At 44.2% G+C, this 27,950-nt stretch overlaps 1 protein-coding gene across 3 annotated transcripts in view; it reads right to left on the reverse strand.

Moving 5' to 3' along the window:
- The window catches only part of PPRC1 (PPARG related coactivator 1), a 34,686-nt gene extending 26,384 nt beyond the window's left edge, over positions 1-8,302 (reverse strand). Inside the window, exon 1 of one of the 3 annotated variants that reach the window (XM_075612400.1) lies at positions 8,159-8,302. In XM_075612400.1, coding sequence (XP_075468515.1) covers positions 8,159-8,239 — 81 coding nt within the window. In that variant the 5' untranslated portion in view covers positions 8,240-8,302. Of the gene's footprint in view, positions 1-3,816; positions 3,902-7,696; positions 7,754-8,158 lie in introns of those variants that run through there. The other 2 variants (XM_075612401.1, XM_075612402.1) reach the window with 2 other exon arrangements.
- Positions 8,303-27,950: the final 19,648 nt, after the last annotated feature.

The raw sequence follows: 27,950 nt of genomic DNA on the forward strand, positions 1-27,950 counted from the left end.
AAAAGAGAGAGAGCAGGGCCCCCAAGAGCACGGGCCTGGCGGCCTATACCTACGCCCCTGATTTAATGTAATAAATATGAATGAGGGGGAATATACATTTTTTTAGTTGTGTCGATACAAATATTTCAGTAAAAGTTATTGCCCTGTGTACGCTAAGCACAGCGGTACCAGATATGTATAAGTTTACATAATTTTTTTTGCCAGTACAGAATTCAAATTGGTAAAACTATTCACACCTCAATTTGAAAACCGAATGCAAAAGGCGCACTGCATCAGACTGGTCATGGTCCCAAGGGTCAAAGTATCCGGCCTCCTCCTGTTACCGTGCACCCCACAACTGGAACAACCTACCCGAGACTCACAGCCACCACCAGTCTAAGTTCTTTCAAAACTAAGGCTGTCTCACATTTTAATCTGGTCTGTAACTGTTACATGCGCCTAAAATATATATATCGTCTTGTATATAACCCTGTTCACTTAATGTAACTATGTATGTGTAACCATGTATTGTTATCACAACTGTGCCAAGGACATACTTGAAAACAAGAGGTAACTCAATGTATTTACTTCCTGGTAAAACATTTTATAAATAAATAAACGGACCAGGCAAAACTAGAATTAAAATACTCCCATAAAATGTTTCATATTTTGCGCAAGTACACATGCCAAGTAATTTAGATATGGGCTAACATGTCTCAGCAAAAACACCGAAAATGTTAGCTGAAAACATTGGTCTTTATATTTCCTCCATAAATGTAACCCAACTTTAGATTTTCAAAATCAAAATACAAGCTCATAGTAATCCAAGGAAGACTAAATGTTATTGCCTTGTGTCCCAATAGCAGGTATGTATGTATAGGTGCACATACAGTTTTGGCCAATACATGCCCAAAATTAGTAAACCGGTGTAAGGATGTTCAGTGCACACCAACGACAGATTTTGACATTCGCGCCAGGAGAAAATTTTCTCACAACACAAAAAATACCAATACAGTATATAAAATTTCTGCAAGTATATACCCAAAGGAGATGGGTCATTTGACTTTCCTCACAAGAAAACCTTTCCAGGAGTCACCTCAACACTGCCACAGGTAGTTGCTACCAAAATGATTTTTTCAAAGTAAAATTTTAGATGGGTGTTTCACCGCATGCACATATTTGGTTAAGACCTCGCCAATCTGATTAGTATGCAAAAATGGTACCAGCCTAGTGCTTGGGAGGCAGGAGTGAGGAGGGGGAAACCTCTATTTTTGATCATCGTTTTCAGTTGGGGGAAAGATCATGGCAGCTTCCTGCTCTGCTCTAAGAGGTCTAGGACATTTGGCCGCAAGCAAAACGCAGCCGGGAAACTTCACCGCGATGTCCGCTCCTGCGTCCGACCACCAAAGCACCCGACCCACCATGTCTGCCTGCCCACCCGGACAACTGCATGTTTAAAAGTTCCGCGTGGGACAGCTACACTGCCTAGACGGGCTGTTTTGACATGTATCAAAACAGCCCGCGGGACATTTAAAGATGGCGTGTCAGAACAGCCTTCTAGGCAGTGTAGCTGTCCCACGCGAGACATTTAAACATGCAGTTGTCAGAGTGGCCGACCTGCCTTGGCTTGCCGGGTGCAGGAGCGGACATTGCTGCAAAGTTATGCTCGCGGCCAAACGTCCCAGTCCGGCTCTAAGTGCGGGGGCTGCCTCAGGGGCTTGTGCAGTGTACAGCACCAGCAGGCCGCAGATCAGCCAATACAGTTAATTTAAAGATACCCTCGGCTGCAGCAGGCAGGAAAAGGAGGTGGGTTATAAAAGTCCTTAGGTTACAGCAGGTGCCAGCTCTTAGCAGGTTTATAAATATCATAAAGGCAGTCTAAGGGTTGGAGCAAATAATGTTAAATCAGATTACCAGTTCTCTCTGGGGGAGATCCTCTAAGCTCAGATAAGAGGTATTGGAGCTTGATAATTGTTAACGGCTAAAGTCAATGTCAACGATGGACTCATCAGTACTCCCCATTGGAGCTTAGCGAGTCCCAGCTATAGCGTTTATTAACGGCATGGGGCATTATGAAATGGGATAACTAAAAAAAAAGGCCGATATGTGATTTAACGTCAGCCAATATCACCCTGAGAGGCCATCTGGTCCTAAAGACATTATCACATGTTGCATGCTGTCCTAATGCAGACATTGTTTTTTATTAGCATTACACGGGGACTACATTCAGTACTGAAATTAGGAAATAGCCTCAAGTAAATATTGAAGCAGCAAGCAGCGCCCCTGCATCTCACTCACTGGGACCGCTGGATCTTATGGAAAAAAAGCAGTAGTACTCCCCCCCTCCCCTTCTCATATGTAAAAGCATGCGACAATGTATAATTCTACATTCAAGCCATCCTTCAGTCAGCCGCGATTATAGTGGCAGCGGGCACACACGAAACAAACTAGGCTGGAGGCAATCGGGAGACGTGAGCGGTTCGCCCTCATTGGCTGAACTGCTCACGTGACGCAGCCGTCGCGAAAAAAAAAAAGATGAATTGTATGTTCGAAATTGCGTGCTCTATGGCCTGCCTCAAAACGTACGGCCTTTTGTTCACGGGGAGCGCGATGTCGTGCGCGACCACTATCAAAACGCATCATAACTCGGCAGCTACAATGTAACCTTATATTACCATGGTAACGCCAGCTATAATTTACAGCTCAAACTGCAGGGAACATTGGCAAAAATATTATCACAAAAAGGAACGTGTTACAAATATCTTGCACTGATGGCTGGGGAGGTGGGCTAAACCTGCTATTGAATGCTCAGTATATTTAAAAAAAAACTCATTTAAAAAAATGCCATTAAGACTTGGAAAAAAAAATTAAATAATTTAAGTGCCACTATTATCTAATACTACAGAACAATATTAAAAAAATAATAATAAATAAGATCTCGTGTTTTGCTGCTTTAAAATGTAATGCGTCTCGTTTCTCTCTCTATCAATCAGGACTCAACTTTCCAATAAAACTCAAAAGGTTTACCAAACAACTACTCCCCACGTCAGTGGATTAACAACGACTGACAAAATAGCACAACTAAAGAAAGATACCAAAAGCGTTATAAGTGAAATAACTGTTAGACTGTACTGTGTAATATGTACTTGGTACCTTTCTAATAAAAAAAGAAGATTGAAATAAAATGTAATGCGACCCAAAAAGCAATCTGAGTGACCCATGGAAACAACTATAAAGTGCTCCAAGGTTCGCTCTATATGAACATTTTATTAATGTATGTGCTTGTCGCTACTTCAAAACAGCTTTAATATTTAATTCCAACAAAGCTAAGATTATGGAACTTCTTCACCATTCTATTTTTTTTTTTTTTTACATTGTTCAGAAGATTAAAATACTGTACCTAGCATTTATAGTTACATAAAACTATTAGGTATCTACGCCCAAAAGGACATGTTCTAACCCAGGGGTGGCCCAATCAAGTCTGCAACAGCTACCAACAGGTCAGGTTTTCAGGATATCCCTGCTTCAGCACAGGTTTATTATGACGTCATTATGACTGAGCCTCCTGTCTGTTAAACTCATGGAATCTTTTGTAAATCAGTATTGCCTGAACCTCTTGAAAGCTGGTCCTATAAATATAAACTGTTAGTCCAAATTAAAGTAGTATCACCTAATACTGAAAGTACTGATTTCTTTTTATAAAGCCTTTGCACTCAACCATTTCTACACATTACAATACAAAACTGCACCATTGCTGGTAAATCTGACTCAAAAACCACTACACTAGTGAAGCCAATTAATTCTAAGAAATGCCAATTTACTTAAGTTCTTACTTACTTTTTCCAGTTCCTCTGTGACTCACTAATGCACATATCCCGTATGTTGTGTAATAGCAGCAGCATTATTAAAACATCTCTGGTAGCATTCATCTTCCAAATGTTATTTATTCTGTAAGTGTTGGGGTTCTAGAGATCAATCTACATATTGGAATATACACAACAAATTCAGCCTTACATAAACCAAAAAAAACATCATTGAACCTCACAAGATACATAAACCTCATGAATAAATTTGTAATTTCTGTGCCCATATTAGGAAGAGAACAAGGAAATAGAGGTAAATTTTAGAATGCTTTTTACATAGGGTTGAACCAATTCATTTCAGCTCCGGGGACCCCGGCTTCCAAACCCAGTCGGTTCTGCTACCGGGACCACTTATGGAGATAAAGCATCACCAGGAGCTGAAATTAGTGGGATTCCGCTGCGGAAACCCCCTGCTCCAGTAAGCGGCGGATTGGGCCACCGGGAAAATGCCTTAGTGGGTTCATGGGCCGGTGCCGTGATGGCGACACCGGTTTGAAGGGCTTGATGGCGGTTACACAAGCCCTGCACTATTGACCACAATAATTAAATTGATAGCTGGGGAGACCACGGGCCTCTGTCTCTTTGGCCTTGCCCTCGCTGCCTACTGCAGCGCCCGCTGTGGTTGACGCTGCAGGGACAAGAGCCCTCCCCTCAATGGCGCCGGGCCCGCTGCGAGGGGGCGCCGCAGCGCTGTGGCGAGAGTTTCTCCTGCTCTCAATAGAATCGAGAGCAGGACTCGCGACGGAGCGATAAGCCACGCCCCCAGCGGTTCAACCAATGAGGACGAACCTGCCGGGTGACGTCATGGCCGCGCCCCGTCACTCGCCCGCCACACCCCCCACCACCGATCTCTCTTCCTACAGTGAGCTGCAGACCGGGGAATCGGCTGCACGCGCCGCCAATCTCGCGGGTGCGCGTTGCAGCGGAGTTACCGGGGCCTTAGCCTTACTGGAGACACTGTTGCCATCACAATGTGACATCAACATGGCGATATGGCGCCATGACAACATAACGTTGTGTCGTGGGAGAAGGGCCGGCAAGACATATCGCCGGGCCGATATTAGTCTCCAATCCTATGTATAAAAAAAAACGCTGAGCTTGTATTGCCTCTAACAATTTATAATCAGACTGTATTTAAACAGTTAATATATGTTTGTGTGTATCTTCTCACTTTCCTTAAAAAATCACAGTACAAGAAAAATACAAACATAAACAATGGGGATTAGAATAATCTGTTATGACCAAAGAAATATTTACCATTTATGATCTTAACAAATGTTGACAAATATATGTAATGCAAGGCTGTCAATAAAAAAATACTATACAAAAACAATGGGGATTAGGGCAAGTGAATAATAAAGTAGAGACTCTGTCCCAACGAGTTTACAATCCAAGTTATATATTGGGAGACCTACAGATAGATGAAGGAGTCAATATGCATTCAAGTGCAATCAGGATGGTCAAGTGCATGTAGATCAGGCCTGCACAATTTATAAAGTGAAACGGCCAAACCGCTCCAAGGAAAGCAGATTTGGGCCGCACTTTAATTAAAATGAACCCCCCCACTCACACCGGCGGCGTGGTGCGGCGATCTCCGTCTTATCCCCTGAAAACTCTACTCTTTCCCCTGCAGGTCCTGAAAAAATGGCCGGGCGTTTTGACGCCACGCGTCTGTTTTTTTCAAGACCTGCAGGGTAAACAGTAGAATTTTCAGGGGAGAAGACCGAGATCGCCGAGCCGTACAGCGAGTCTGGGTTGACCGCATATTGTACATGCTTGGTCTAGATTAAGTAGTTTAGGCCTCCATTTTAATACAGTAGATGCTTCTTTAAAGAGGTGAATTTTCAGCTGGAGTTTAAAAATGGAAGGCATAGGATGGATATGGTTTGGAAGGCATAGGATGGATATGGTTTGGAAGGCATAGGATGGATATGGTTTGGAAGGCATAGGATGGATATGGTTTGGAAGGCATAGGATGGATATGGTTTGGAAGGCATATGATGGATATGGTTTGGAAGGCATAGGATGGATATGGTTTGGAAGGCATAGGATGGATATGGTTTGGAAGGCATAGGATGGATATGGTTTGGAAGGCATATGATGGATATGGTTTGGAAGGCATAGGATGGATATGGTTTGGAAGGCATAGGATGGATATGGTTTGGAAGGCATAGGATGGATATGGTTTGGAAGGCATAGGATGGATATGGTTTGGAAGGCATAGGATGGATATGGTTTGGAAGAGCATTCCACAAGTAGGGAGAGACGAGTGAGAAAGGTTTAAGATGGGAGAGGGCTGTAGAGGTAAGACGCAAAAATCAGACATCCCTGTGTCAAATGTAAGAGGTGAGTAGGCATAATGAGATCACAGTTTAGATGGAGGTGCAGAAGTGTTGTCTTAAAATAAATGTGGTAATATAAATACATGTGCAAACATTTAATCTATAATAAACAAATATTTATCCGTTACGTGCCAAAATTTGTCGTTTTTAAATTCTGCAAACAAATCTGTTGCTCCTTACCCTGAACATGCAATATTTTCTTAAGTCAACTACGGAATCGTTAGAATAAATAACACCATCCAAATCACTGCTCTGTTAATACTCAATGATGAGCATTGCAGAAATTAAAAATGTGCAGTAATTTTAAATTTGATACCACTCATTCAACAGTTCCTAAAAGATATGTTGGGTGCATTATGTATCGTGTAAATCAGTTATGCCTACCACAAAACAAGTCAAATAAAAAAAAAACTCCTGTAATTATTTAACGGTTTCTAAACTATTGGTCCTTAAAAACATACCAAATGCATAAAACACATTTTCGCTCTCAAATAAACATATACAAGCTCAAAGACTTAAAGGAAAAAGTTAAGAGTGCCTCTTAAAATGATGCCTCGCTGCACATTAAGTGATTGTTTCAGACAAGGCCTGTAACTTGTATTAAGTTCAAATAGCATTTACTCTAAAACAGTGGTTCCCAATGCCAACTCAAGAACCCTCAACAGGTCAGGTTTTAAGGAAATCCCAGCTTCGGCACAGATGGGTCAGTCAAGATGACAGCCACCTGTGCTCAAGCAGGGATATCCTTAACAACTGACCTGTTGGTGGGTTCTTTAGGACTGGATTTGGGAACAGCTGATCTAAAAGACCACACTTAAGGTGAATTACATTTGGGTATTTGTAGTATGGGTACCAATGTCAGCATGGATTTAGTACTTTAGACACCATGTGGTATAAATTCCCACAACCATTCACTAAATGGAGCAGGTGATTTGCCACTACATAGTCTGGGAAACACAAATACACAACGAACATTGCTTACAAATGAGTCTTCATACATTCTGTAAAAGATAATTAACTGTAAGCGGTATTTCTGACCCAGGAATAAAAAATTAAAAGAGACAAGATGAGAAACCCAAAGGATCAGCAGATAAATGCTGTGACTGAGACTTCCAGTAAGCACGTGGGTAACAGACATGACTTCTCCCAGTACACTCCCTGCACCTCCCCAAACACAGAGAAACGGGTTCCCCTTAACAGATCTCAGTTTAGTTTTACAATTAACAGTGGGAATCTAGAAGGGGAAAAAAACCACACGGAATGCCCTTTGTGTAATTCTGATCATCAGTTTGATGCCGAACTACATTGCCATATGTTCAAGCATGCACAGGAAAAACTAACACATGTGACTGGCATCTCTGCAAGATATTCTGCAGCAGAAACCACAGGCACATTTTCTATCACGTTCAGCTGAAAGGAGTAACACGGGACACTACTCATTTAAACTGTGCCTTTCTGCTTCGAATCACTGTATCCATGCAGTGCCCCCACCCCAAAACACTTTTCACACACAAATAATGTAATCACGAGGTCTCTCCGGTGCAGGAGGTAGATATTGTTATTATTTCTCAGACCGCTGTGCCATTAAAAAAGTTACTGTATTGCCAGCAGAGAGCCGGCCCCAGCCTGTGATGTGGGAGATATACAGAGCGCTTTACGGCTGCAGTGACGGAGAGCCCGCGCCCGCCTCCCCGCGTGTCTCCACGTGTTAGCCAGGCCGGAGCTTTCCGCAGCGCCGGAGACTGAGTAACACGGGGGGTTACTGGTCAGGTCCCCGCACTGAATATCCCCCTCCCGTAGGCTCTTTATCCGTAGGCCCGGGCGGGTCCCACACATGTGCACACAGCGTGGCTCAGCATCCACGTGTCACCCGGCAGCCGGCACAGAGGCTGTCTGCGCCCGAGCAGCGACTGCTACAGGGGCCGCCAGGCTGGGCCTGAGCGAGGCGGTTGCTCCCGTGTACCGTGGCTGTACCTGAAGGGGGCTGCCGGCGGTGAAGAGCTCCATTCCTCCGATGGTTAAGGTGTCTTCGCCCGCTCCCCACCGCGCCGCCATCTTGGCCCCCTCAGCTTTGCCGGCAGTCGCAACGGAGTACGTGACGTGTTACTTGCCGCATGGGAGGGGGCGGGGCAATACGGCGCGTCATACGCGGAAGGAAAAGAACTGACCACATGTGGAGTGGGTGGGGCCGCCATCTTGGTAGTGGCAAACATTTCTTTTGACAGTAAATCATGGAGTAGAATGATTACGTTTTTAAGTTGTGAGAAAACATGGGGACATCAGTCACACACTTTGATGTCAAAATGATGCCTTCCAAGTTATGTCAGACATAAAAGCGTGTTGTGTGTATCCAGCAGGTTGAAGTATGTATTTGTAACAGGTGTTCCCCAACCCTCTGGGAGATTTCACTGTTACCTGCTGTTGTTCTGCCGTGTCATGTATGTATGTCTTTATTTATATAGTGCCATTAATGTACATAGCACTTCACAGCAGTAATACACGTGATAATCAAATAAATAACACATAATGGGAAGAAGTGCTTCAGACATAAAAGTAACATTGTGGAAGAGGAGTCCCTGCTCCAAGGAGTTTACAATCTAATTGCTAGGGAGAATGTACAGGGAAAGTAAGAGGGCGTTCTGGTAAGTGCATCTGCAGGGGGCCAAGCTTTATGTATCATATGTATAGTATTAGCCACGGTGCTACTCATATGCTTTAAGCAAGTGTGTCTTAAGGTTGTTCTTAAAGGTGGATAGAGAGGGTGCTAGTCGGGTACTGAGGGGAAGGGCATTCCAGAGGTGTGGGGCAGTCAGTGAGAAAAGTTTAAGGCGGGAGAGGGCTTTAGATACAAAGGGGGTAGAGAGAAGACATCCTTGAGCAAAATACAAGAGTCTGGATGGTGTATAGCGAGAAATATGGGCTGAGATGTAAGGAGGAGCAGAAGAGTGTAAAGCTTTAAAAGTGAGGAGGAGAATTGAGTGTGAGATGCGAGATTTGATAGGAAACCAGGAGAGTGATTTCAGCAGGGGAGACGCTGAGACAAATTTAGTAAAGAGTAGAGTGATTCTGGCAGTAGCGTTAAGGACAGATTGTAGGGGAGACAGGTGAGAGGCAGGAAGGCTGGACAGCAGGAGGTTACAGTAATCGAGACGGGAGAGAATGAGGGCCTGAGTCAAAGTATTAGCAGTGAGTAACAGAGGAAAGGGCATATCTTGGTAATATTGCGGAGGAAAAAGGGACAGGTTTTAGATACGTTTTGAATGGGATTGGAGAATGTGAGAGAGGAGTTGAGTGTGACCCCTAGGCAGCGTGCTTGGGCTATTGGATGAATGCTGGTACTTCCAACAGTAATGTGGAAGGAGGTAGTAGGGCCAGGTTTGGGAGGAAGTATAAGGAGCTCTGTTATTGCCATGTTAAGTTTATGTCGGCAGAGGGCCATCCAGGATGATATATCCCAGAGATATTCAGAAACTTTGGTCTGTACAGCAGGTGTAAGGTCAGGGGCTGCTCACCTGCTAGGCTTACAGGATACTGAGGGGCCTACCGGTGGTAGTGGGGAAGACAGGACAGGCTTTAGGGATCTTCCCAGTTCTTTATGGATGCAACGCCTCCATTTCCAGCAGCCCACAGCAGAGCTGGGTGCAGTTCCTGCAGGAAAACCCTCTAGCACTCCCCCTGATAAACTGCAGTCTCAGGCAGGAGTATACAACAAAGGATGGTTCTTTATTCTTCATACAGCAAACCAACATGTACACTCTTTTCTTTCTCTGTAATCCCTGGAATCAACCCCCAGGGCTTGAAGCCCCAAAGGTCTATCCTTTGCTCCCTTACTCCCTGGTGGAGTCAGGGGTAGTATCCCCGATGAAGCCAGTTACGGTGAAACGTACGTAGGGTACGTCTTACGTCACCATCACGTGACGTCGGCTCATCGGAGAGGTGTGGGCCTGTATACCGCCTGAGTGCTTCGCAGACTGCGTCCGTGGGCATCAAGAGCACTCAGACTAGGGTTAGCCTTCTCTATCACTATACTTGTAAAAGCTTGTCCTGTTAGAGGTTGGATATACTGATACTATTAGGCAGCCAGGGCTATATGTATGTTTACTCTACATCAGCAACCAACTATATTTAGCCAAGCTCAGCCTTACAGTTAAACTAATACTTCTCCACCAGTGACATGTTCCACTGAGATTGTGTGTAATATATCCTACCCAATCTACATCTTTTACACGATTGGTTATAAGGGATCTGAGATATAACATTATCTTAGCTACACCTACTCACTCAGGATACAGACAGGCTACCCATACACAAAGTGTTAAATTAAGACTAGTAAGAAGGTATATATAAAATACTGCTATATTAGTACTTTCACCACACCTCTCCGTTCTTTTAATTTATGTTATTTAGTTTTTTGTCCTGCATTTGTGGTTTCTCCAAACAGTTTTATTTTAAATAATCTAATAAATATTAAGTTTTAACTAGGGTGATTTCTCTCGAAGTGCCACAATATAGGGATTCTTTCTTTCTCCAATTTGGTAGTATCCCACTCCCCTTAGGGAGGGGAAGGAAGGTGGCCAGAGCCCTGGCTCCACACTAACCAACAACCAGTAAATTTAGCTCTGCAGTCCCTTTTGTACCCAGGGGGAGGGTCCTAGGTCTGAGACCCTGATAGGGCAGCAGACAGGCCTTATGCCAACCCCCCCTGTCACTCAAGGGAGTTGTTTACTGCTGCTGCAGCAGCAGCAAGGGCATAGCTTTAACCCTAACACTGCCTGCGTTGGTACCAGGGCTTATGTGTTAGGTAGGGCAGATTAGTAGCCAAAAGGATACATGGCTACAGATTCAAGAACTTGTTTGTAAAAGTTGTAAAATTGGACATAACTGACAGCTGAAAATCTATATATGTTTTAAGTTTCCCCATGATAGTGGTTCATAGCAGAGCTGTATTATTTGCACAGCGCTTAATGTTGAGATTTACATATATATATATATATATATATACCCTCTAAAATGGCACCTGAAAATAGGCACATTTCATTCCCTCTATCAGCGCTAAACAGAAAAGCTTCCAAAAGGGTGAAAAACATCTATGGAGGTATTTTAAAATATAACTTCTGCATCATATTAATTTCTATTGAATGACAAATAATTGGAGTGGTGATAAAATACCTGTCAGGGTCGCCTAGACCTCCTGCCTAGCCATAGCTTCCTTGTCCACTGGGTGTGCTGCTGCCTTCTGTTGGCTCTGGGTTCCTCTGTCTGTCTGTCTTCTTGTTGCTCCTGTCTCTGTCCTTATAGCTTGCTTCCTGTCTGTTGCTTTTGCCTTTGTTTGAAGTCAGACTCCTTCAGTATTGCTCATGCCTCTGATCCTGATCTGTTTTCTGTACCTGTACCATAGAAGTCTGTTCACAGTAAAAGCCCTTGCTAGTAATCTGGCTTGTCCCTGTTTGTTCCTGTTCTCAGTCCCTGCCCCCAGACCTGTCCTTGCTCCCCTGTCCTGTTCCAGTCTCCTCGTTGCTGACCTCTGCTTGTTACATGACTTCGCTACCTGCCGCCTGCCTCGGACCTCTGCTTGTTACCTGACTTCGCTACCTGCCGCCTGCCTCGGACCTCTGCTTGTTTCCTGACTGCGCTGTCTGCCGCCCGCCTTGGACCCCTGCTTGTGACCCCTACTACGCTCGTGCTGTTCCGGCCACCGAGATCCTACCCGCCACAGGAGTCTCCCGTGACAATACCTCTGAAAAAAAATCTATTTTTGTTTTAAATGCAGTAATGTCAGAGGAGGAGGGGTGTTATTTTATATTGCAGACACCTTACAATTTACACTGCTAAGTTGCCCCCCAAGCCCACCCTCTTTTGAAATCCTAGTTGGCTAAATCTGCCTCCCCTTTTCTAAGCCTATCTTGGTTGTTGGCATCTACCGCTCCCCTAAAGCCCCTCTACAGTCTGACTGATATCACCCAGTTTCTTGGCTCCATTTCCTCCCTGAATGAGAAGAGTGAGATGCTATTTCTTGGGGATTTCAACTACAATTGGCTCGACCCTAAAAACCACAAAATCAAGATACAACTCAAGTCACTTAACCTAACGCAACTCATTTCCCAACCCACACGGACAAACCTTAAATCTCACAACCATTCCTTGCTAGACTGGATTCTCTCCTCAAATCCCAGCAGAATCCAATCCTCTGGCATCCTTCCGGACATTTTCAGTGACCATGCAATAGTGTACTGTGTAAGGAAAATTAAACCACCCCAATCAAGCCCTAAAGTTCTCCTCACTAGAACATTTAGAAACTTTAACCCACAACAGTTTCTGGCTGACCTTACCAACTGCCGTTGGAACAGAATCGACTTAATTCCCGACCCTGATTCTGCGTTCAACTATTTCCAATCCGGGTTCTTAAAACTCTGTGATACCCATGCTCCACTACGCAGAATAAGAGTACGGGGGCAAACCTTCCGTGGGTTACAACTGACCTTATAGCACTCTACCATTTCAGGAAGCTTTGCCTTGTGGAAAAGCTACAAAGTAACTGGCACTACCAAGGATCTCAATCACTACAGATGCCTGCGGAAAATATGTGCACAAGGCAAACAAGACACGCAAAAGCACAATATTACTCTGACAATCTTCACCAGAATACATCAAACCCAGCTAACTTCTGGAAGGTTATCAACAATATATTCCAGCCTCCTAACCATCAACAACCAAGTAATATCACTAAGGGGGATACAAAAACAAATATAACCGGAGCCTTACAAGTCCATAGGTATGTGTCTTAGAGTCCAAAAATTGAAGGAAGTGTCCAGAATTCTCCTGATCTTGTGCTTCCAGGTAATGGGATGACGTGCGTCCCGGGATATGTGAATCAAACACAGAAAAAAATCAATACAAGAGTGACACTACAAGAAACAAAAAACACACACTACAAATGACTAGCACTACATACAGGACATACAAAACCAACTAACAAATAACAAATGAGGACAATAAATAGCAAGGCTGAAAATATAAAGCCCCGTAAAAGATCCTTGTCCCCTGCTAAAGCATATGTTTTGACCCCCCCCCCACTACTCCATGTTGCTTTACTCATAAGGCTGGGGCCATGGTGCCACAGACCGTGCAGCGGCGTCTGTACACTGAGCGATCAGACTGCCTTTAAGGCAGTGTTCGTGACCATGTGGCGTGCGGGCGTGGAAGCGGGAGGGGGCACGCGTTGCGCAAGAAATCAGTTCAAACTGATTTCTTGGCGCGACAGGCCGGTCACGTCAGCGGTTGGAGCGCCCAGGTTGGGCGAACCAGCTCCGTGACGCCCCTAGGAACGCCCCACACGGCCCGGCCAGGGAAAGCACCTACTTACCTTACAGCCTCCGCACACCTCCGCGCGGGGGCGAAGGCACCATGGCCCCAGCCTGAGAAAAACAATGTTACGTTCCACTTCTTGCTAAAACTAAAACTGAATGAACTTTTGTAAATCAGTATTGTGCGAGCTGACGAAGAGAGAACTCTCTAAAGCTTGGTTATTATATCAATTGTTAGTCCAATTTCAAAAAAGGTATCACCTAATACATTTATTCTGCGCTATCGCAACTGGTCTAACAGAGCTATTTCTATTTAAAATTTTAATGCACACTTCTAGGTTTAAAGTGTATTGAAAGCAGCAATCCCCTCAAATAAACACATTTCTTAAAATAACCTAATCCAGGGTTTGCAGTGGTTCTTTATCACTGAGCACACTGGGTGTCAGTTGTACAAAGGTAAATAAGAGGAGGAGTGGCTCAGTGAGTAAAGACACAGACTGGCACTGAGTTTGAAGCAGTGGAACCTGGTTCCATTCCCGGTGTCAGCTCCTTGTGACCTTGGGCAAGTCACTTTATCTCCCTGTGCTTCAGGCACCAAAAACATAGATTGTAAGCTCCACAGGGCAGGGACCTGTGCTTGCAAAATGTCTCTGTAAAGCGCTGCGTAAAACTAGCAGCACTATACAAAAACATGCTATTATTATTATTATTATAAAAAAAAAACCTTTCAAGAGCATATCCAGCCTTTGGGCAGGGCCATCTTAACAGCATTATAGGCCCCCGGGCAAAGCAGTGCGCTGGGCCCTGCCAACTCTCCGCTACAAGTCGTAATTTTTCTCCTTCTATCGAGTTGGCGGGAGATTTGAATGTTGAGGCGGGTGATCGGAAAATTAGTGTTAAGTTCTGGTCTGTGCATAGATTAGCTCGTGGGCCCCCCGGGCAACTGCCCAGTGTGCCCATGCATTAAGACGGCACTGCCTTTGGGTCCCCAGCTGGATCCAGACCTTTAAAAAAAAAAAACATTTAGAGGCGATCATTTTGTCACACCCAGTGACCGTTAGTGTTAATGTACCTGGGGATATTTTTTTTTTTTTTTTACAAAAATAAAATCATTACTTACAAATTAAATCACTCCCCCTTAAAAGATGATGATATTTGTATTTTCAAATGAGCATAACTAATTAGAAAACTAGAACCAAAGAATTGTATCTCCTTACGTGGACTAAACTCTTGTGAGTGCCTACATTTCTTAAAAGCAATACAGTATGTATTAGGGTAAGGGGACTTCCAGTCTTGCTTGTGAACACAGCAACACAAAATGCGTTTCACATGTTGAACATAAGATGCCATTTTCTACACTCTGCAACATACAACCAAAACGATAACCTTACAAAACAGACAACCAAGAATAAACATACAGCCAAAAGTCAGGGTAATATATCTGTTCTATTTGTATTGAATAATTCTGGGCTCATTACAATCTGTCACTTCTGACATTTTTATATGAAAGGGAGTTTCTCTTTAAGAGAGTACAATGAGAAAACGTTTTAACTGTAGAATAAGCTGTCACCATGTTTCAATCCACACTGCAATATATAACAGCGAGGCTCCATCTTTACTGCTGGCAAAGCCCAAATGGCACGAAACCAGTCAGAGGCTAGTTCTGGAACGCTGTTTATTGAACACTGATTGGATGCCGCGTTAATTGAAGCAAAAGCCACGCTACCCATGTGTGTTTTTCCGGTGCAGTAGTTGCTGTGTCTGCTTTGCTTCTGTGGTGTTCCACGTGGGCACAAGGAAAGCAGAGGAAGCAGGAATCTACTTTTACACAGGGCTGCTTTGAATAAAAATCACTCAGGAAAAGAAGGATCCCACACTCCACGGTTTTGATCATAATGAACGTTTCCACCTAAATAGGTCTTTCTCAAGTGCCTAGTCACTTCAGAAAGACCTATTTAGGTCGAATCGTTGTGTGGCACAAATAAATTAGCATTATGATCAAAACCGTAGAGCGTGGGATCCTTCTTTTCATGAGTATTGCCCTGGAATTACTCTGACAGGTACTCCTTGAACCAGCAGCACCGGTAGACTGTATGTTTATTTTTTGTCATTGTGATGTGCAGCATACTCCTTTATTTACATTGAATAAAAAGCAAGCAGGCAAAGCCAGGAGCAGGAAGGCACCGACTTACAATTATAAAAAAAAAAGTTGGAGATTGCTATACCTGATATGATAATAAATAAAATCAGATAAGTGCATGCAAGTTGTGCAAGAGCATGCATGTATTAACTTACAGCTATATTGCTTTGTTGTGAGGAAGGTTTGCATTGTAAAATAAAGAAAAAAAGCTCCCACATCTGTCCCTTTTTTTTTTTTCAACTTTATGTTTTATTCAGTTTTCACACATACAGCAGTTATAAAAAACAGTGTATAACATGGGTCAACTTATTCGCTGTATGTACTGCCACTTCAATTCCCAACTAAACACACTACACAAAGACGGGGGGGGGGAAGACACACTAGGGGAGAAAGGGGGGGGATGGGGAAGGGGAGGACCCCCTCTGCCACTGCTACTGGATCTGCCATGTGCTGCTGCTTTTCCAGACCTCTCAGACTCCTCGTGCACCCTTGCTAACCACTTGATTCGGGGCCGCAGCCGTCCCTATCAGTCATGCCCGTCCCTGTGTTGCAAGCACTGCTATTCATTGAAGGAGAACTCACCTTTCACTATCACAGCCAAATGGTGGCATTGCTCACCCCCGTGATGTCTGTTTGTGCCAGCCACGGAAACCAGACTTTTTGAAAATTTGAGCCAGTGTCATTGACCAAACTTGTCAATTTCTCCATCTGGCAGACGAACCAAATTCTGTTCCGAATCTTATCTATCGATGGAGTCGTGTTTTGTTTCCACAATGCCGCTGTCTCACACCTCATTGCTGTCGCAAAATGGGCGACTAGTTTATTTCCTGCTCTTGGCAGGCCCTCCAGTGGTTTATTTAATAGAAATAACCAGGGATCCAGAGGAATTTCGAGGCCCAAAATCCTCTTTAGCCAATCCTGTATTTGTTCCCAGATCGGGCGCAATCGAGGGAAAGACCACAGCATGTGCAACAAGTCCCCAGGCTCTCCACATTGTCTAGAGCACATGGGGGAGTAACCTGGTACAAATTTAGATAGCCTAACCGGGGTGAGGTACCACCTCATTAGAAATGTATATGAGTTCTCCTTCAATGTCGTGCAGATCAAGGTTTTTGCTACTGCTTCAAAGATTTCTAACCAGTCCTCGTCCTCTAATGTTTCTCCCAGATCCCTCTCCCACTGTGTCATGTAGTCAAGTCTCTGTCTGCTGCCCTCTCCAGGATCGATCACCTCCTTATACAATCTAGAGATAAGTCCCCGTGGTGCGTGCTCACGTGCACAGAGCGTTTCAAAATTCGTTACTTTAGGACGGTTCGTGTATTTGGTATAAAATGCCCGGATCTGGAGGTATCTAAAAAATTCTGTGTTGGGGATGCCTTTATCTGACTGAATCTGTGTAAATGTCTTAATAGTGATTCTGCCCTCCAGATCCTTCAACCTCCCGTACCCACTCTGTTTCCAGAGTAGAAAGTGTCCCTCGTCCATCCCTGGAGCAAACTCAGGGTTTCCAAATAGTGGGGTCATCAGTGAGTTCCTTGTGGTCAGGGCACATTTAAATTTGGTGGCTTCACAGACTGCAAATGAGTTGATCATTGAGGACAGCGGTCTCAAGATTTGCTTTAATCTAAGTTTTTGGTACCAAATCAGGTTCTGAATTTCTAGTGGGGCACAGATATCTCTCTCAAGCTCCACCCATCTACGTAGTTTCGGGTCCGTGTGCCAGTGAATAATTTGGGTCAATTGTGCCGCTCTATAATATGAGAACAAGCAAGGTACCGCCAGTCCGTCTGCGGTTTTGGGCCTCACTAATGTTTTTGCTTGTATCCTAGCTTTTTTGTTTTTCCAAATAAACTTAAAGATCTGGGCCTGCATGTCCTTGAAGTCTGCCCTCTCTAAAGGTATGGGGAGTGTCTGAAAAAGGTATAGTAGTCTGGGGAGAAGGTTCATCTTTACGCTATAAATTCTTCCAATCCAGGAGATACCATACGTCGCCCACTAATTTGGAATAAATTTTGATATCTGAGTTAATTAATGAGATCGGCCTGTAGCGTGGACAATTGGTGGGATCTTTGCCCTGTTTATGAATCACCGAGATGGACGCCTGCAGCATCATGTCTGAAAAGGACCCCCCTGCTAGGATATGGTTAAACATCCGTAATAAATGCGGGGACAGAATCCCTATATATTTTTTATAATATAGATTCGAAAAACCATCTGGGCCCGGAGCTTTTGCAGGTTTAAGGTTTGTAACTACATCTAGCAGTTCCTCCGCTGTGAACTCCTTTCCCAGAAACTCTCGCTCCAACCTTGTTATTTTCGGCAAACCCGAGTCCGCTAAGAATTTTTCTAAAGCTTTACTCGCTTTACTCGTTTTATCGTTATGTCTCACCTTTTGCCCGTCGTATAATCTTTCATAATATGCTCTAAACTCCTCAACTATGTGTTTGGGATTCGCAGTCAAGTCTCCCGTTCTAGTTTTAATCGAGTGGATTGTGTAGTTTTGCTGTTTATTGCGAATTTTCCTAGCTAGCATGGTGTCTGGCTTGTTCGATTTTTCAAAAAATTTCCTCTTTGTCCAACTCAGTGTCTTTTCAGCCTGGGAAGTGAGGAGTAAGTTAAGTGCTATCCTTACATCCTTCAATTCCTTTAATGTCTCCTCTCTACCAGTTCGGGTATGCAGTATCACATCTGTCCCTTTGAGGTTAAAAGCTGGGGAAATAGTAAATAGAAAAAAAATAGCACAATAGTAAATGCCACTCGAATGGTAGTCTCTCAATTAATTATTAACTAACACAGCGGTGCGCAAACTGGGGGACTTATCCCGGTTTTAATAAAGCAGCCCCAGAGCTCTGAGAGATCGTTGATTGCAGCCACTCAATTAACTAGTCTCCATCTGGACTAATGAGAGCTCTGTAAAAAGCCTCATGTGAGACACAGGAGAGTGATTTCCTTAGCTAAAATTTGGGCTGGCAGAAGGAGAGCAGTGAAGCCTGCACACAGACACTGTCTTGAGCTCAAAGGCTGTGCTGAGATCAAGACACCCAGAGACCTATATTTCCTGGACACATGACCCAGGAACCTGCCAGAGACTGACATGGAGGGCCACCTGCTTAAGGTACCACCTGAGACTTTGGAGTGCTAGGCTGGTAATGGGAATATCCCTCCAGTCCTGCAGATAGGGTCTGGGGAAGTAAGTGAGCCCTTACAAAGGGATAGGGGTTTGTTATTTTGTTTTTGTTTTTAATGTTTTGCCTGGATAAAGGAACAGGCTCAATAATCCCAAGATATCATTTCACCCTAAAACAGTCTCCATTTGCATACCTCTGCACACATCTCTTACAGAGGGTTGCAATATGAAAAAAAAACTATTTTGCACAGTACAGTTTGTTTACAGGATCTCTAATTTGCAGTGCGAGAGCGCGGATGAAGTATGTTTTAGAACAGGCGTGGCCAAATCCAGTGCTCAAGGGCCACCAACAGGTCACGTTTTATGGATAACCCTGCTACCACATAGGTGGCTCAATCAATGACAGCCACCTGTACTGAAGCAGGGACATCCTTAAAACATGACCTGTTGGTGGCCCTTGGGGATTGGAGTTGGCCACTGCTGTTCTAAGAATAGAGCATGCACAGCAACATTGCAAACATTTATATTATAGAACCATTGACAAAAGTAAGACTGTACAAATATGCAAGTATATACGGAATGGAAAACAGCCAAATAGAAAGAAAAGCACCAACCATGTAATGCTAAATCCTCCCATGTTTCAAGCTGCACCTTTTTAAGAAGATATTGCGTTGATATACAACAAAAGACAGAAATGGCCAATGCTACATCCAATATGAAAAAAATATATTAGTACAATACTTCAAAGCCGATATTCTCACGAATAAGGGTTATTTAGTTAAATGCCTTGTCCAAAGCGTTATAAGCCTGCAAGCCACGCCAAGGCATAACCAAATTTGCAGGTCCTAACACTACCTGGTTAAACATATTTAAATCTGCATATAATTATGTGTGTTTGTATATTTATATTACTTTTATCAACGATTCTGCAGTAGGATTCCTTTTTGCAATGTCGGGTTGAATACGCTTAAAAAAATAAATATGTCCAAGATACTATTATTTTCCTTTCTATTCTGCAAGATATTATGGTCATTTGGGGAACCATTATCCTGGGATTATTTGCATATCATATTTTTGCTTTTGTTTCCTATTATTGGTATGTTTGCATTGAAGCTTTTGTATTGTACCGCTATTTGAATACAATTTGAGAAAAATGTTGGCAATTCACAACAATTTGTAGTGTAATGTTTTTATTGGGTTGGGGGAGGGGGGCAAGACCTTCAAAATGTATTGGGTCAAGAGCTGCATAATCACCCTTTAGAACAGTGTTTCCTACACTTTTTTGGTTCATAATTTTTTCAGTTATAGGATTGAAGGGGTTGTCTGGAGCTGAACTGTGAATTTACGCTACGGAGACACCCTATTTCCCGAGATACTCACCTTCATACTGGGTAGCAGCTCCAGCTGGGCTGCGTGAGGCAATCGAAATGGCAGCTTAAATGTCCAGCATCACGCCGGCCAATAAGAAGCTGCCACGTCATCCCTTGCGGCTTCCTATTGGCCTGCTTGACCAGGACCTTTAAACCAGCGGAGCTGCTACTAGCACTCGTATGGAGCCAAGTATCTTGGGAAGCAAGGGGTTCCTGGAGGTGAAAATGAATGGGGTTCCCGAGACCCACTGCTTCCCGAGATACTTACCTCTGTAAGGGCTGCGGTAGCTGCTCCGGCTGTGCTGTTTGGGGCTATGGAAATGGAGGTTTAAATGTTTTGCGTCACACAGGCCAACAGACTTCTACCGGCACCCCCTACGGAGGTATGCATCTCCGGAAGCAAGGGGTCCCCGGAGCTGAAATTAATGGAGCTTCCCACCTATTAACCCCCCCCCCCCACCACCACCACCACCACATGTTCTAATGGTTTAAGGAACCCTATAATTATATTGTGAAATTCTGTGGAACCCCAACCCTCACTAATAAAGCATCTGATCTCAGATGCATTGGAAGGAACCCCAACCCCCTTTAATTGCACGTCAGAGATCAGATGCATTGTAAGGAACCCCAACCCTCTCTAATAGGGAGTCAGATCAGATGAATTGTAAATTCTTCTGTATTTGGTACAATTTTCAAATGACCTGAAAATTGCAGGGAACCCTATATTTATAAAAAAAAAATGTTTTGCCAGGAAGTAATACATTAAGAGTTACCCCTCAGCTTCAAGTATTTCCTGGGCACAGAGTTATGACGACAATACATGATTACATTAAATGAACAGATGAACAGGGTTATACATGAAAACAGATAAGTGCGCACAAGAATTATAACTTAGTAAAAAGTGTAAATGTGATAATGATTAAATATATCAAAAACACCCAGAAATGTGATTAAAGTGCATCAGATAAATACATTTTACCAATGTAGATGAGCGTCTGCTGCTGTGTAAAGGGTAGCCCAAGACCCTATAATCTACGAACAACAAAACAAAACAAAGCGCACAACACTCATCGTGAAAAAGTAATAAAAAGTGTTTATAAATTAGGTAGTTCAAGGTTAAGCGTACATGTGTGCAGTGAGGTCTGGAGTGGGGCAGGCACACGCTGCCCTACAAAACAGATCTGAGTACTCCGTGGGTCTCATCCGGGCGCACTGACGTCACACACGGGACTGCGAGACTACACCGCTACGTCGCTGACCCATGCGGATGTGCAGTGGGGTCTGCAGTAAGGAGGATACACGTTGCCTTTGAGGATTGAGCCAACTACTCCTCTAGTTCCATCGGGCGCACTGACGTCACATACGGGACTTTGAGACTGTGGCAGAGACATCGGCATTCCGGTATTGTGTTTACCGTCTCATCTCAGCTGATTGTGCGGAAGGGGGAGCGAGATCCCTGCAGCTCCTGGTCGCAGCTGCTGGTAACTGCCACGGTGTGGCTATATATGCCTGATTAAGTCTATTTTGATGTATGCTTAACCTTGAACTACCTAATTTATAAACACTGTTTATTACTTTTTCACGATGAGTGTTGTGCGCTTTGTTTTGTTTTGTTATACATTATATACAAGACATTGCATGCACAGTTAAAGATAATATATATTACAGGCGTATGTAACAGTTACAGACCAGATTAAAATGTGAGACAGCTTTAGTTTTGAAAGAACTTAGACTGGTGGCGGCAGTGGGAGTCTAAGATAGATTCATGGCTGGCTGGGATGTTCGCGGGGCTCGGTGCAGGGACATGTGCGGGACGTCTTACCTGTGGCATCTCCTCAGCGCCCCATCCTTATGGCGCCACGACATCAAATGGCATAATGGCAATGTGACGCCACAGGGCATTCCGTTGTCATAGCAAACTGCCACTGCATGGCACCGTGGCGTCCCATGGTCACGGCAACGACATTTGATGTCACGGTGACATGAGGGGACCCAGCAGGAGGAGATGCCGCCAGAGAAGGTAAGAGTGTTACAGAGACCCCGCGCTCTCCCTCTGCAATCAGTTTAGTTGTGGTAGGGAAGAGCGTGGGGCCTCTAACCTCACCAATGGCACTGCCATCAAGCTGGCCCAGATTGTTCCACTTGTGAGGTGCACGGTGTGACGGGAGCTTTGTGACAGGCTATAATAATACACCAAATAACTGGAACTGAACGAGGCTTAGATATAATAAAGTATATTTATTCCTTAAATAGGTGAACACAGCAATATAGTACAGTAACAGGCAAGAAGTAACACTTACTTGGGGGTGGGGAATGAGAAGTATCAAATAGCAATTCTCCAGCAATCAGGTAACAATCAAGATGGTATAGAAGACAAAGGATAAGGATTGACCACAGTTTATATATCCTTTGTGACCCTATCCTTAACATTAAGTACAGGCTATTGGATAACAATTAGCTGTATCCAATCTTTAACGTGGGAACACATTTCAATCCATGCCCCCCTGCTAGTTAGCTCATGCGCACTAGGACCCTGGGGTCTCATTTCTGTAGCCCCACATTTACATCGGGAATGCCAGCCAGTCTACCAAATGGAATTTCTGGCAGGATACCCTTTGTTGGAAGGTGTAAAATATGACACTCACAGACTGCTCTGGTTTGAGTCGTCTCCGCCCTCAGGTAAACAGTGAGGGTGGTAAAACCCTTTGAACAGCACTTAGGTCCTAGACATTGAGTCGCCTCTCTGACCATATGCTTCCTTGTATGCAAAGGAATTTCCTCTGGGTTTTATCCCTGCCTTGGGATACAGTATTATAGGTAAAATACAAACATATTAAAATATCCGGTTCTGTTAGGTCCAGCGGGTCCAAACTACCCAGATCTCAATGCCGGAACTGGGACACCATATGGTCCGAGTTTCAGCCCGCTACGACCTTCGGAACCGGAGTTACACAAATACCACTTAAACCGTTTCCTATTTTAATACAAAAAACTCCGCTGTAAATTAAATCATGGTTTTTCACTAAATCCCCATTGAAAACAACGGGCTCCGCCGCCTTAGACTTTCAATGGCAAACCGCCGCCATTGGCGGCTATGGGAATCCACCGCTATAGACTTTCAAATGGGGCATCGCCGCCGTTGAAGTCTAAGGGGTTTCTCCGCCATAGCCGGTCAATGGAAATTGGCCGCCGTTGAAGTCTATGGGAGAATTCCCGAACTTTTAAGGGGGTCCATACTCCGTCGGGTTGGTCCAAGAGGGTCAAGGATGGTTCTGCAGCCATGCCTGAGCAGTGCCTACCCCAAACCCTGGCCTTCGGGACCCTCCGGAACCGGAGGTATGGATTCATGGTTTGTAGCTTTTCGGACTTAGTCAAATTCCTGACCTGTTTCTGCTGCCACCATTGGAACCTATGGCGCGACCCGCTCTCTCGGCACGACCCTTCTCGGGGGTCCAGGATTCGGGACCCGGTGGTGGTCGAGTGGGGGGAGGTCTAGGAACTAGGGGCAAAAAGAATTTTATTTCTGGGTGCCCTAGAACTGTAGATTCCCATGCCACTTAACGTTGAAATTGACTAATCAGTGATCAAAGCTCGTTTTCAGAAAAAGTATCCGCTTTGCGGTTTTGCGGTTTGGACGGCAGCCAACTCGTTCCTGGAAAGTGCCGTCGAGGAATCACCATTGAAGTCAATGAGCCCATTGACTTACAATGGGAAAACACCGCTCCTCCTCTCGGACGCCATCTGCTGGTCTTCGAGGGAAACAGGTCCAAAACAGCAAGATCCGTTATTGAAATGCATTGAGCTCTAATGGCGGCCTATGGGACTCTGCAAAATGGTGCCTGAAAAGGCGGGAAAATTACACAATGGGCTATAATCACTAAAGAACTATTAACCCTTGCCCTCCCGGATTGATCCCAGTGTGTGTGAGATGCAGACACTGATATAACAAGATATAACAATAAAGCATGGGGACAGGGGACTATACATTTTCATGCTATAATAAGGGTTAAACCACATTTCTGGACCGCAGCCCAGTTAACCCCTTGTCTCCATGGTTAGGTCAGGGGATGGTCAAATGGGGTGCAACCCCTTTAATACCGGGCCACCCCCTTTCTCCCTCTACACACGGTAAAAGAAGGAGCAGACAGATTCTTTGCCGAACCATGGAACTGTGAACAGTATTTTGGAGTCAGATCTCAGGTAATAAGTGCTGTGTGTTCTAAGGGTGAGAAGCTTGTTCAGATAGGTGGCTAACAGGCCCAGAAAATACAGTATTTTAAGGGAAAATGAACTTTGCGTCTAGACTCAAATGATAAACAATCTAACTCTTTGAGCATTTGGCAGTGATAAGTGTTGTAGTTACATTGTAGGACAAAGCAGCATATTACGTTGTATAGGGTGTCTAGTTTGCCAAGGTGAGTTTGGGGTGCTGTACCTCATACTCTGTCCCCAGTATAATTGGAATTAGCATCTGTTGTACAATACGCTTTCTGACCAGCAAACTTAGGGAGGATGTGTTCCTATAAAGATCACCTAGTTTGGCAGAGGTTTTGGATGTCAGGGTATCAATGTGCAACCCAAATGTTAAATGGGAGTCAAACCATATACCCAGATATTTAAAACTAGTGACAGGGGCTAGGATGATGTCAGAGTTGGTTCTGATCTGTAGCTCAATCATTGGTAGCTTTAGAAATGTAGCCTTGGTCCCAAATGCCATTGTTACAGTCTTGTCAGTGTTTAAATACAGTTTTGGGGGGGGGGAATCCAGTTTAAGTCTCGAAAAATCATATTGAAGTACGTGTCCAATGCCAAAGAGGCTAGGGCTGTGTGCATATATAGGAGATTTGAGCAGAGGTTAGAACAGCGGAGACATTTTAGGAGAAATAAATGTAGGCTTTATTCAGCCAACAGCTTTAACCAAACAGAAACCAGCTTCATATCTGCAAACAGAGTTACAGCAGAAAACAACAACCAGGCCTAACCCCATGTAGGAGACTAACTAATAAGTCCCTATCTGAGGGCTGGAAGGCTAGGCCTCTTACCAACCTTTGACTCAGTCCAAAGAGAGGTACCTGTAGGCAGGGTACACTTCACGTTAGTCCAGGGTCTGTGGTTGTGCAGGGTTTCTCTCAGTGGTCCGTGGTCATCCAGTTCCCCTGTGATCCCTTCAGCAGTCCAGGGCATCTGCCTGGACTAGAGATCTCTCTTGCAGTGAATGCTGCAGGTTTTTATAAAAGAGCTAACAAGTCAACTGAACAGGTTAATTAGGACAGTCTCTTCTGAATTAAGCTGCCCAGTACTGGGCTCAAGCTCTCCACACAAGCTTGTAAGGGAGCTTCAATGCACATGTATGCGGATGACACAATCTTATATGCTGCATCAGGGTACCTTCCCTGTTAATGTAGTTTTGCAGGAAAACCTGTGTGGATCATTAATGAAGACAAAAAAGAGTAGGGACCCCAGAACAGAACCATGCAGGACACTGCAGGTGAAATCCAAGGAGTTGTAGTTAGAGCCCAAGAAAAACACATGTTGGGATCTACATGATAGGTAGGAGTGAAACCAGTTTAAAGTGGGGTTCCCTATTCCAGAGCAATGGAGCTTGTTTAACAAGATAACATAATCAACAGTATCAAAAGCCTTTGCAAAATCTAGGAATATTGCACCAGTGAGTTGTCCCAGTTCCATTCCACACTGGACCTCATTGCAAACTTTTAGGAAGGTAGTTACCGTGGAGTGTTTTTGGTGAATGCCAGATTGGAGTTGGCTAAGGAAATGTGTCTGTAGGGACGCCCGCAGAACCCTGCTTGAAAAACACTGCTTTAGAAACATAAAAGTAGAAAGCGGGCAGGTCTACAGCATACTGCAGGACATACTTGAAAACGAGAGGTAACTGTACTGCAATGTATTATTTCCTGGTAAAACTTATTATAAATAAATAAAATACTGATCAGTTGCTTATGTTTTGTGACTGTATATACTAGATTATTATAGCCATGTGACTTTATTTGTAATTTGCCCACCAGGTGGCAAAATGAACATGGAATATGTTATCTACAATTGAAATGGGACTTTAAAATTGCACATTCTAAATTAACCGAGTATCAACTGAGAACCCTGCGTGTGAACTTGGCACCATATTGTAGTGCAAAAATACTGATTTTGCTAAATAATTATATTTATATATATTTTTTTCTCCTCCACAGTTGAAACAACACATATGACCCATACAACTTTCAAATCCCTAAAAGTCTATTCTCTGGCATGACTTTTTCATGTTTTGGGTGTTAATTTTAGATTTTCACTGAAAGGATTATAGGGACCAGGATTTATTTATTTATAAAATGTTTTACCATGAAGAGAGTTACCTCTCATTTTCAAGTATGTCCTGGGCATAGAGTTAAGATGACAAATAATACATGGTTACAATACATAGTTACATAAGTGAACAGGGGATACATTATATACAAGACATTGCATGCACATGTAACGGGTTTCCCCCCCCCCAATCTCACATTGGCCCGGGTACTCTAACAACCAACCCCCATTACGTGTTTGTGTTTGGTGGTGCACCTGTAGGCAACAGTACTCCTGAGTCTCCCGCTTGATGGTATTAGGGGATGTCATCAGGACAGGTAGCTGAGGTAGTGGGTGCGAGTTCAACTTACATCATGTGCAGCGCCTCCACCTCATCAGGATCTGTGCTTCCGCAGGGAGATGGTCCTGGTGAGGAACTCCTTCTTGTGGTGACTGCCACTGCTGAGTAATTTCACACTCACACAGTGGGGGTTTCGTTAACAAGGTCATCTTTATTGCAGATTGGGATGTAGCAGAGTGCCCCACGCAGCTGCCGGCTCTAGCCGCACATCTCTCCGTGCTGTCCCTTTGCCAGGTACGCCCTCCCAAATTGAAGTGGGATTCCCTCTTCTCCTAGGGAGATCCTCTCTGTGCCAGGTCCCTGGGCACAGAGTGGCTTAGACAGGCCGATTGGTCAACCTGGACCGCTAGTTACTGCACTAGGGTCACAAAGTGTTCCTACAATCCCTTATGCAGGAAAAAACAACTTCCCAACAACTTCCCACAGCTGCTGGAACCACACACTAACTTGTGCCTTATATACTTCAGGAGGCAGGTGCATCCCTGATGTCACTATTCAGGGACTCAGAGCATACAGCCACTCCCCTCCATACATAGGGCACCTCACCATGGTGTGAGGGAAAACCTCCATAACTACTGCTGGCATACACGTTCTTATCAGGACTTACTGCCAACAGAGAGAAAAGTAATATACTTATATACTATATGGCTATATACTCCCCCTGGTGAATCCCCACCGTCCCGGCTGGGGCCTAAATTTGGTGTACCTTGCTCCAGGAAACACTGAAAAAGAACACACAAATTAAGCGTTAAACATTATCACCTTTACATAATAATGCAAGAACCTTCCGCTCACTGACCAGCAGGGAGCGTTAAAGAAAAGGGCAGACCACTCCTTGACGTGACCTAATAATAGTGTTGAGGGTCTGGTTTCTTCACCTCCCGCCCCGCTGCATCGGTGACTGTCACGCTATACTCTCGGGGCAGGCCTCGCTCATTACAATACACCACTTTGTGCATATAAATGCTGCGCCCGATTTTCCAAACCCTCATTAGTTGGGAAACCCTCTGCTCAGCTTGAACGCCCTTAATGACTCCTCCCTTATTAACGATATAATATTCTATATCATTACGAAGCCATCTCTCTCGATTGTCCTCTATCTCCCTCATCAGAGGTTCGGGGACATATGGGTACTCAAGCCCATGAGACCGTTTATACTTGGCTGTA

This window comes from Ascaphus truei, chromosome 8 (assembly GCF_040206685.1).
Source record: "Ascaphus truei isolate aAscTru1 chromosome 8, aAscTru1.hap1, whole genome shotgun sequence".
Classification (NCBI taxonomy): domain Eukaryota; kingdom Metazoa; phylum Chordata; class Amphibia; order Anura; family Ascaphidae; genus Ascaphus; species Ascaphus truei.